At 41.4% G+C, this 12,385-nt stretch overlaps 1 protein-coding gene across 1 annotated transcript in view; it reads right to left on the minus strand.

Annotated features, from left to right (window-relative positions):
- Nucleotides 1–12,385, minus strand: part of PHIP (PHIP subunit of CUL4-Ring ligase complex) — a 296,706-nt gene that overhangs the window by 239,804 nt on the left and 44,517 nt on the right. The window contains exon 7 of the mRNA XM_074948017.1: nt 7,927–8,087. Coding sequence (XP_074804118.1) covers nt 7,927–8,087 — 161 coding nt within the window. The remainder of the gene's footprint in view (nt 1–7,926; nt 8,088–12,385) is intronic.

Raw genomic sequence — 12,385 nt, forward strand, 5'->3', positions numbered from 1 at the left:
CTCTCTAACAATTCTTGGAAGACAAAAGCATCCTCTAATGGAGATGATGCAGAAGGCACTTCCACATCTTGTGATGCTTCTATTTAATCTTCTTTATAGACATGGTGGAAGCTGAGGTTGGTGTGTGTCGTATTTCAGAAAATCAGGTGCTTTGATCGATCCAGAATGCCTCCTGAAGAAGTATGACCTGCAGTCTATTCTACCACTTTTTCCCTGCTTTTAGAGTAAATGTGCTACAAATACAGCACACCTAGAAAGTGAATGACCTTTTTCAAGGTAGGCAAGGCATCCTATGGGTGCTACTGTGGGGAGACTGTGGGGTAGCAAGCACAATATATAAACCATGATCTTCAGATCCACCATATAAATGTTTTCCCACAGAACAGGATACCAGGAACCATCTAATAAAAAAACCAAGTATAAAAGTATTAAAAACTTGGCATTCCATCTATGAAGGATCCAGATAAGAAGTCCAAAAAGGTTCCTAGTCAGTGGCTGTGGGGAAGGGGTGGGGGTTAAAATGAATTGCAGTGGCTAGAGCACCATGTCCCTTTTTATAGCATCGTCCCTAAAACATTCAGGAATAGAGAAGGGAAGGGCAGGACGGGGTGCATGAGCCCTCAAAAGGGCACTGCTAGCTAAGGTTCCACCATGAAAGCTGTACCAGTCAGCACAACTCATGAGTGGAATTATGCAAAGGCCACTTAAGGGAGAATCACTATGTCCTTGTGAATTATTCAGTCAGATTTCTACCTTCTAAGAGCACAGATTTCAGACACACTTCTCTCTAAGGCAATTGTGAACAGAAAGCATGTCTTTATAGAGAGTAACATATGGGAGATTTGATGCCTTCCATTTGAATGGATGGACTACATAAGCATGTGGCAGGTCTCAAATTGCAAAGACAGGTCAAACTACTGATCTGAACAGATGTGTTATCAGAGAAGAACCTATACCATCTGGTTCCCAACACAAGAACTAGGATAAACCTGCATTTATTACAGTGCTGGCATTGTCATGATTTGTGGAGTCTGAATTGTTATGGGATCATACCATAAAGTGCTATTTCCTGTACCCACCAACATCAAGTCTGTATCATTCTACATGCTATCTACTTTTCTTTGCATCTCTTGGCAGGAATGGTTTCCATCTCATAACAGAAATCTCTGAACCTCACGGGCAATCTCTCTGTATGCTACTAGAAAACGAAGGAAAACTGCATGTAAAGATGGATGAAAGACTCTTGGTTCTGCAACATCGTGGCGACCAGTGTTTGTGTCTTGTTGAGCCTTTCCTACATCACAGTTTCTAGTCCTTTTTCTCTACCTTGACTCCCCTATGGGTGATCATCTGAGAGGGGATCAAGGAGCTCTTTACGTTTATCACAAATCTGTATCCCTGGAGCATGGAGAGGATCTTCCAAGTTGCTTCCTGTCAGGTTCTCAATGACGTGACTATTATAAGTTTGCTAAGAATGGTTATGGATAAGCCCCAGATTCCTCAATCTGACAGTTTTTACCAGGGGCAAAAGACAGACCAAAAGATAAGAATTTGTCCATAGACTCATTAAAGAAATTGCTAATAACAGCACCAGATGGGAATATGCAGATAAGTTTCTGACAGATCCACATTTTGTTGAAAGGTCTCCAAGACCTACTGACTGACTCTGGTTTCCATCAAGATCACTCAGCTCTGTTGTGTCTAAAAATCCCCAAATACTCTGTTATTTTTCTTACTGTGAAGAAAATGAAGTAGGCCTGGAGCGCCTTTGATTCTGAGGGACAGATTACTGCTCCTATCTCTAAGAGGTATAAGGTTTCTTTTAGAAATATCTGATGTTTCTCAGTCTCTCTCAAAGTAGGAAAGGGGATGAGGGACAGGATGTAGGAAGGCGTGAAACTCCAAAGAATAGTATTCTGCACTAACTTCATGACCCACCCATCTCTCAGATTGTCTCCATGTATGTAAGTGGCGTCATAGGCCTATTTCAGGTTTGGAATAGGCACAGTTGTCATTATGCTGATGGTAGAAAAGTCTGTTACAAGTACACAAGTCTGGGCTTACCTAAAACATAATGTAGACCCGAAACAAAGATACTGTGTAAGGGACCCGGGCATAAGGTGGTCTGGTCTAGCAGTCACAGCTGGATTGAGGTCTGTCCAGCAGGGATGGAAGTCACTGGGCCAGAACTGGAGCAATCTCAAGGTTTAATTCCATAAACAAGAGTCAGGGTCAGAGTCAGGCTAGAGACCGAGACCGGAGATCAGGAGACAAGGCAAAGTCTGGCACTGCAGCAAGCTGAAGTTTGTGTGGTTGAGTATGGACACTTAGCTAATCAGAGGGCCACAGGGTACTGTCACTCAATCTCTTGGGGGTTCGTCTGCGGCACCTATTCTCAACAGTGCTCCCCTGCTGTGACTCTACATGGCCTCCCAGTGGCACTGTGGAAATATCAGCTGCCCCAGACTCTGATGATCCAGGTTCTAGTCCCCAAGTCCTTGCACACTGGGTGAAAGCTGAGACATTTCTGAGACTTAGCTTCAGGGTAGGAAAAAAAGCTTCTGCTCGTCAATGTGGTTCTATCACTAGTGGGGCCCTACCAAACTCACAGTTCATTTTGGTCAATTTCACAGTCATAGGATTTTTTAAATTGTAAATTCATGATTTCAGCTATTTAAAACTGAAATTTCACAGTGTTGTAATTGTCAGGGTCCTGACCCAAAAAGGAGTTGTGTGTGTGGGGAGGGGGGGGGTCACAAGGTTATTGTAGGGGAGGTTGCGACATTTCTGTGCTGCTGCTTGCGGTGGTGCTGCATTCAGAGCTGAGCATCTGGAGAGTGGGGGCTGCTGACCAGGAGGCCCAGCTCTGAAAGCAGAGCCACAGCCAGCAGCAGCACAGAAGTGAGGCTGACCTGCTATGGAATTGCCACCCTTACTTCTGCATTGCTGTTGGCACGGCGCTGCCTTCAGAGCTGGGTGCCCGGCCAACAGCTGCCACTCTCTGGCCGCCCAGCCCTGAAGTCAGCACAGAAATAAGGGTGGCAATACCATGACCCCCTAAAATAATCTTGTGACCCCCCCCCACTCCTCCCGCAACTCCTTTTTGGGTCAGGACCCCCAACCTGAGAAACGTTAGTCTCCCTCATGAAATCTGTATACAAAAGACCAGATTTTACGGGGGGAGACCAGATTTCACGGTCCATGATGCATTTTTCATGGCTGTGAATTTGGAAGGGCCCTAATTATTAGTACTATAGTAACATCTAGGAACCCGGATAAAGGATCAGAGCTCCCACTGTACTAGACATACCACATACCCCCCCACACAAAGTTTATTGTAATCTATCGCCCCAAAAAGCTTACAATGTAATCATAAGATGAGAGACTACAGTTGAATACAGATACACTGAGGCAGAACACAACAGAGACAGTTGTTAGTGTAATAAGCAGCAGTCACATCACATCATCTCTAGCACTTTGAGTTTTACTGGTGTGGAGAGGAAAGATTTTGGCTTATCAGTGAGACACCACTTATTACAGCTTCTTCCAGAACAAGATTCGTCAGAGTATTGTAAGACAGAGTATTTCTTCTGAATTATCACTCAACCTCTAGGGTTTAAATCCATGGATCTGTCTTCCAAGAGTGCCATTTCTAGGGGCAGTTTATTTAATATAGACTTGAATTGACCATGGTCTGATAGTTGAAGTTTTTCAGGTTGTCACAGCAGAATACTGCCATTAGCAGAGCACTTGGTTGTCAGTGAAGTTCTAGGGCTTCCAAAGGTGTTTTGAAGTTCCTTCTAAAGGCAGTTTCTGTCTACTTGTCTGTTCAGTTTTTTTGGAAAATGACATTCTCAGCAGAAATGACGAAGTCTGCTGCTAGGGAAACTGTTACTATAATTGTCCTTGAGGAGTGTGAAGAGAGAATCTTTGACTCTAAGACCCCATAGAATTTTAAAATTTGACAAATAAGCCTCTTCCCTTCATCAGCAATTTCCTCAAAGAAGGACTGAAGGGCAATGGTAGATACTCTTTTGGTTTTGAATAAGATATTTGCAAATGGTTCCAAACAAGCCTGGGGTAAAAGAATGCCTCCTGCTTCTCAGATTCAAGGGTATCATAACCCAAAGCACCAAGTCCCCTTCATCAGGAGAAAAGCTAGAGCTCAGTGATGAGGAGGATTCTTGTGTAATTGGTGTTTTTCCTCCTTGTGTTTTCTGGTCTGTGTGTTTTACTTTTGCCTTTTGGCAAAAAGATGGTTGCTGCAGGAGAATTGCCTTTTATTAACTGAGGCTCCCCTTGGACCATGGGTTGCAGCGCATGATGTTTTGAGCCCCACTGTTGTTCTTCATCCAATATGTACTTGGAGAAAAAATGTAGTGATAAACCCCTGAAAGAGTCTGAGTCTTCATTTTTGGAAGATGGAGGGTGTGACCCTAGCAGCATCACAATGCAAGAGATTCAATAGTATCAGGTAATAAGTTTCAGCTGGCCTGACCAGTTCAGTGTATCTCAACTCACTAAGATCATAATTTGTATCTAAAAGGTATCATGTAAGATAGCAATAGAAAGCTAACAACATACTGATCATTAATATTACTATGTGGTGTATGTACAGAGGACAAATTTAAAGTTATAAACATACTGGAAATTATGTCATTAAAATATATCTGCCCAGCAGAGCTGAAATTACCCCACCCAGACAAAGAAATTGTTTCTGCCACCTTGAAGATATTTCCAACGTACATTAAGAGACAATGGGAACACAGTTTACATAAAAGGTAATCAAAGCAACAAGGTGATGAGATAACCACGCCTTATCACAGCAGGTAGAGGAGACTGCTAAAATGCAGATTGCTCTGTTTCCTACAAACATCAGCAGAGGAAGAAACCAGCATGGAATCTCCTTCATTACCAGACTACATGTCCCCTTCCTCACAGCTTGAATTAACTTTACATTGCTGGATTATATTCAAAAGAATCCATTTCAAAGGTGCATTAGACTATAAAAGAGAGGAGCAAAGAACCCTATGTTATCTTTCACTTAAGACAACAAAGGAACCCAGCACTCTGGACTTTATGGGAGATCCTGATCAGAGGAGTGGTCAAGCCATCTTGCTGGAATTGGACTGGTAAGCAAACTATCTTGAACAAAAGCTGTTTTGTTTTGTATTGTACTTGTTTTGTTAAGTCAGCCTCTAGAAAGCATTTTTCACTTTTATTTGCTTGTAACCATTTCTAACTCTACCCTTTATACAGGATTTTAAGTGAGTTCTTATCTCCTTTTGTTTTTAATCTTGTTTTACATTTAGTCTAAATCAACCCTGAGCTGTGTTTGATTAACTCCAGTTAATATGGCAAGCTGTCGGGTATTATATCTTTAGAAGAACGAATGAACCTTAATATCTCTTTTAATGGTCCAGGAGAGGCGTGGATATTGCATAGCACATGGTTTGGGGAAAATCTGGCACTAGGGATTGTTGGAGTCATTTTGCAAGGGTAACTGAGGTCAGAGTGTGGCAATGGTGTAACAAGCAGGCTTCTGGAATCAGAATTGCTTAGTTAGAGCTGCTTAACACGTAGACAGTGCATGACTGTATGCTGGCTGGAACTTTCCAGACGAGGGAGCTACAGCAGAAGAGCACTTTGAAGCACTCAGGTTATAGGGCAGGCAGTGACAAAAACTCCACTGGTGTGGATTGCAATCCAGAACACCACAGATGGTCAGAAAGAATAAGAGATTCTCTGCCACTTGATTACCCACTTAAAAATCTGGAAAAAGTGAACCAGACATTTTTCACTTCTGGAGGTGAACTGGACCAGCATGGGGGGATTTAGGGACTTGCCCCTAAAGAAGTGCTAATCAGTAAGGATTGCGCCTGCTGAGTGGCATGTGAAGAACACAAGCCATCCAGACTGAGCTTCTTCCACTATCCAGAGCATTGGCTGGAGGATGGGAGCAACTGTGAAATAACTCTGTGGCTGCTGACAGAGCCTGCTCATCAACAGAGCAAGCTGAAGGAAGACCAAGAGAGTCTCCATTTTGCCTGCTCTGCCATGAAGCTGACAGGTGAGCAAAATGAACAGAAGTTTCGTCAGAAACCTGGAAACTTTCATCCCCTAAGCAAGTGGAGAATGTGGAGTGAAAAGATAAGGTTCACTGCTTTTAAACCAAAAAGTTTTACAAGCTAAGATTGTAATAGATAAAGCAGGAGCACTGCCCCCATCCCTCTGCTTCTATTGCCATAATACCTGGCATGTAAGCAAGCCCCAGAGTTTCACAGACTAATATCAAGCCGTTTCAGATTGGGAGATAAATTCTAAGGCCAGAAAGGACCATTGTGATCATCTAGTCTGACCTCCTGACTAACACAGGTCCTAAAACTTCCCTGAACTCCCATTTGAACTAGAAAATATCTTTTATAAAAGCATCCACCGTTGATTTAAAAATTTCCAGTGATTCAGAATCCACCATAATCTTTAATAAAGTTTTCCAACGATTAATTGTTGTCAGTGTTAAAAAAGGCATGCCTTATTTCTCGTCTGAATTTGTCTAGCTTCAACTTCCAGTTATTTGATCTTTTTATACCTTTGTCTGCTAGAATAAATAGCCCTTATCAAATTCTGTTTTCCATACAGGTACTTACAGACTGATCAAATCAATATTAGCCACCTCTTTGACATCTAAACAAATTGAGCTCCTTGAGTCTATCACTATTAAAGCATGTTTTCTAATCCTTCATTCACTCTCATGGATCTTCTCTAAATCCTCTCCAATTTATCAACATCCTTCTTGAAGTGTTGACTCCAGAACTGGACACAGTATTCCAAACACAGAGGCAAAATAAAACTTCCCTTCTATTTGATATTCCCGTTTATACACCCAAGATCTGCATTAGCCCTTTTAGCCACAGCATCACACTGCAAGCTAAGATTCAGCTGATTATGCACCATGACCCTCAAGTCTTTTTCAGTGTCGCTGCTTCCCAAAAGGGCTTCCCAAAAGGAGTTCCTCATCCTCTGTGACCTATATTCTTTGTTCCTAGATGTATGACATTACATTGGACGGTATGGACATGGACATGTTTGCCTGTGGCCAGCTTACCTAGCGATCCAGATCTCTGTGTCAGCTAATTCTTTTTTCCATTATTTACCACTCCCACAATGAATCTGCAATCTTTATCAGGTAATGTTTTCTTCCAGCTCACTGACAAAAGTATTAAACAGCATAGGGCCAAAAATCAATCCTTGTGGGACATTTGAAACATGCTTGCTCAATGATTTCCTGATTATACTGAGACCCATCAGTTAGCCATTTTTTAATCCATTTAATGTGCCATGTTAATTTTGAATCCTTCCAGTTTCTTAAATTAAAATGTCATGCCTTACAGAAGTTTAAGTATATCACATCACTACTATTAACTTTATCAGCCATATTTATAATTTAATAAAAAAAAAGTATCTAATTAGTTTGACAGGAGCTATTTCCATAAACCCTTGTCAATTGGCATTAATTATAACACCCTCTAAATTCTTTATTAATCTATACCACTATTCAATTACTTTTCCTGTGTGTATGCTATACAGAAAAATTTGGGGGGCAACCAAGATTTACCATTCATTAAAACAACCAAAATTTACTTAAAACAAATTACCTTCTAAATGTAGCTGTGGAAAACCTGCATATATGTCTCAAATGGTAATTTTGAAAAAGTGTGATTGTCAAGACAGATATTCAGTTATAGTCTCTTTAAAGAAATCTACTTTAAATGTCAAAGTCAACAAGTCATGTATTTAGTTATCACTTATCTGCTCTTAGTACATAAAATGAGTACAGTTTAGGATTCTTGAGAACAGTGGTTATTTGACCATATGTTCTGAGCTATATTTAAAACAGCAGTATGAAAATAAGGAATTTGTACTTACGGTAAATATCCGTCTGCCAGTCCGATCAAAAGTTACACAGTATACAGAAGATAAGTGTCCTAGGATTCGTTTGTGCATTTTCATATGTTGATACACAGCAGTTGGAACAAGTTGTTCAAGTCTGTATTTTCCATTTAGTTTTCTTGAAAAAAGGGTGTCCGCTACCAAAGGAAAAAATATTAACAGTGATTATATTTTGTACTACAGCTAAGCTGCATGTCAAAAAAAGGAAAGTTACACACAGTGTTTGACCACTTATAGCATGTGCAACTTTTGCAATCATTCTCCAATTTTATAACAACACACAGTTTAATCAAAATCCATAGCACACTTAACAGGAAAAAAACATAGGGCAAAAATACTTCAGATGATCTTGTCTAGCGCTTCCATCACATGCTCATAAATCTACGTTCTGCTTTTCAAAGATACAAAAGGAAAAATAATCAACTGGTTACATACAAGTCTGGCATGAGTCTAGTTCTCGTCTGCTTAAGGTGAACTCTATTTTTGACTAGTGAAACTTTCTAAACAATCCTTTTAAAAGGCAAAAAGGTTTGTGAGGAGGAAATAAGTTTGCTCCTTGTTTGCTGTTTTGATTCTTGATACAAAAGTCAGTAGTGCTAGATCAAGAACCTCCAAGAAAATAAAAAGATTGTAAATAAAGCTCAGCATAGCGATATTTAGATCACTTACCCCACAATAAACTCAGGTTTAGCAATAATGAAACTTGACATACATACACCCAGGTTAACACTAACCAAATAGTTCTCAATCTGTGTTTAGAATCTTTATGTTGCAGAGCAAAGGGAAGGATAAGAGCAATGTATTTTATACACACTGAAATTGTGATAATGCAGATTATAGTTTATTCAGCCTCTGATTTTTCTTCATGTTTTCATTTGCACATAAACACATTAGATGTTTTGGTAACGTTTATTCACATTATAGGAACACTCCTGGTTAAAAATTTAATTCATTTATTATTCAAATTCATTCTGGTTAGCACAGGCTACACCTCACTGCCCCAGCAGAGCCTGCAGGATTGTGGGAGCAGAGTTTAAAAAAAAAAAAAAAAGGCAAAATTTGCGCCCATGAAGAGAGATGGTGTTTCCACTGCCCACACTTGCCAGGGAGAGGCAGCTTTAAACTTAACTAGGGATCCACTGGCGTCCCACTAATTCAAGCTGCTTAATTAGAGGAGCTGAACCCCCAAGCTACACCTCTCTGTCAGGTCTTTCACTTTTTATGTTGCGCTGAACCCATAGACCTCCATGCAAAGCTGTTGTGGGTCAATTTTGCCTCCTTTTGGCAAGTTAACTCTAGTTTAGAACAACAGAACCCAGAGTGTCTCTAGCCCTGGAAGTGGAAAAAACCAAGCTTCTGCTTTTAACAATTCATCCTACACTAAGCATAATTAAATCAATACTGTACGTAGATTAAAGCAAAAGAATCCAGGACTTCCCATTTCTAGATCAACTACAAAGTTGCATTACATAAAAACCTTGATCCATTTAAAATGAAAGATTTTAATTTGATTGGACTAAAAGGTTAAATATCTAGAGGTCTGGCTGGTAAATAGTTTCTAGTGAAATCGTACCAAAGCCATCAATAGTGGGGAAAAAAAATGTTTACCGTAAAACTTTTTGTTTGCAGGGAGATTCTCCGCTGTCAATACACTTAGAAACAGACGGTGCAATTTAGCATATGAAAAATGGAAGACCACCAAAAAAAACCCTCACTTTACAATTACATGTAACTTACAAGGATATTTAGGAATTTATAATTGTTTTACAGAACAAAAAGATATAAGTAAGATCATTATTTTACAAAATTAAATACGAAGCACATGCTTTTAATGTAATACCTCTTATCTACAGAACAGAACACAGAGGACTACACAGGCAAAAGAGCAGCATTCGAATACAAGTATCCACCACCAAGATACTGGGCACTTCTCCCATCAGGTTTCAGTTTAGGACAGAGGTGGGCAAACTTTTTGGACCGGCAGCCACATCTGGATATGGAAACTGTATGGTGGGCCATGAATGCTCATAAAATTGGGGATTGGGGTGCAAGAGGGGGTGAGAGCACCAGCTGGGGGCACGGGCTCTGGGGTGGAGCTAGAAATGAGGAGTTCAGGATGCAAGAGGGGGCTCTGGGCTGGGGCAGCAGGTTAGAGGGGGCTCCAGCTAGGTGTGCGGGCTCTGGGGTGTGACTGGGAATGAGGGGTTGGGGGTGCAGAAGGGTACTCCAGGATGGGACTGAGGGGTTCAGACATTGGGAGGGGGATCAGGGTTGGGGCGCGGGGGGGGGGGGGGGGGGGGATGCAGGCTCCTGGCAGCTATTACCTTAAGCAGCTACCGGAAGCAGTGGCATGTCTCCACTCTGGCTCCTACGCGGAGGCACAGCCAAGCGGCTCTGCGTGCTTCCCTGTCCACAGGCGCTGCCCCTGCAGCTCCCATTGGCCACAGTTCCCAGCCAATGAGAACTGCGGGGACAGCGCTTGGGGCGGGGGCAATGTGCAGAGCCCCCGGATGCCCATACATGTAGGAGCCTAAGTGGGGACATGCCGCTGCTTCCAGTAGCCATGCAGAGCCATGGCACATGTGGAGCGGGGCAAGCCCCGGACCCCGCTCTCCAGCGGGAGTTCGAGGGCCAGATTAAAACATCTGAAGGGCTGGATGTGGCCCCCAGGCCAAAATATGCCCACCCGTGGTTTAGAACATGGAATCGAAGTTTCATTAGTCATGAAAATGGATGACCACGTGTTCACGGATGAGGAAGACCAGGAAAGTACTAAGCCAGATGAAATCCTTCCTTTTGACTCTCACACAATGGGCAACTTCCCTCGTACCAATCTGCTCATCTGTGGAGTCCCTCAGAGCTCTATTCCTACATCCATCCTGTTCAATATCTGTATCAGGCTACTGGAGAATCTAGTGAGATATCACAGTGTCAAATGTCAATCAGTTTGATGTCTCTCTCACTTGCACTGCTGGTAGTGCTATGACCCAACTATATCAATGTCTGGCAAAGATCAGCAAGTAGATGAAAAAATAGCTAGCTAAAAATAAAGCTGAGGTTACCTTGGTGGGGAAAGAAAACAATTTTGAAGTGCTAGCCACCATAATTTCATCATCCACTGCTGAGGCAGTCTGTCAATACAGAGAGAATTTTAGTACTCCCAAGCTGTTTCGCTCAAATAAATAACAAATTTCCACCTGAAACTGCCAAGCAGGTGGTGCCCCCTACTTTCCTAGTGATGACCAGACCACAGCGATCTATGCTAGTTTGATTTCCAGGCTAAGTTACTGCAATTCTCTATACTTTAGAATGAGTACATAAAGACACACAAACAAAAAACATTTCAGCTGATCCAAAATGCACCAGCTGTCATCCTGAGCAATACCAGTTGCCCAGCACACAACATCCTTGTGCTCTGAGCATTACATTGGCTCTCAATAGAATGCCAAGTTAATTTCACAGATTTTAAGGCCCCAAGGGTCTACTTTGATCATCTAGGCTGACCTCCTGCAGAAGAAAAACCAGGACAAAGAGCCTCATCCAATAATTTCTGGATAAAATCTATAACTTCAGTTTGAGCTATAGCATGCATATCTTTTAGAAAGATATCCAGTCTTGATATGATTTCAAGCGATGGAGGATCCACCACATCCCCAGGGAAATTGATCCAATAGTTACTTACCCTCACTATTAAAAATTTGCATCTTATTTCTAGTATGAATTTGCCTAAATTCATCTTCCAACCATTGCATCTCATTATGCCTTTCCACTAGACTAAAGAGCCATCCACTATCAAAAATCTCTTCCAGGGAAGTACTTGGAGACCATGACCAAGTCACCTCTTAATCTTAAATAAACTGATCTTTTTAAGTCTCTCACTATTAGGCATGTTTTCCAAACCTCTAATCATTCAGAGTCATAGATTCCAAGGACAGAAGGGACCATTTTGATTATCTATTCTGACTTCCTGTTTAACAGGCCACAGAACTTCCCCAAAATAAACCCTAGAGCATTTTTTTTTTAGAAAAACATCCAATCTGGATTTAAAAATTGTCCATGCTGGAGAATCCACCCTTGCTAATTTGTTCCAATGGTTAATTACCCTCCCTGTTAAAAATTTACACTCCATTTCCAGTCTGAATTTCTCTACCTTCAGCTTCCAGTCATTGGATCATGTTATACCATTCTCTGCTAGGCTAGACTGAAGATCCTATCGTTAAATATTTGTTCCAAAGGTAGATACTTATAGATTTTAATCAAGACACTGTTTAACCTCTTTGTCAAATTAAACAGACTCAAGGAGCTCAAATCTCTATAAGGCGTGTTTTCCAATCCTTTCATCATGCTCCTGGCTCTTCTCTGAGCCCTCTCCAATTTATCAACATCAGTCAACACTATTACCGCTATCAACCACATTTATAAGCTCACCAAAGAA

This window comes from Natator depressus, chromosome 3, assembly GCF_965152275.1.
Source record: "Natator depressus isolate rNatDep1 chromosome 3, rNatDep2.hap1, whole genome shotgun sequence".
Lineage (NCBI taxonomy): Eukaryota > Metazoa > Chordata > Testudines > Cheloniidae > Natator > Natator depressus.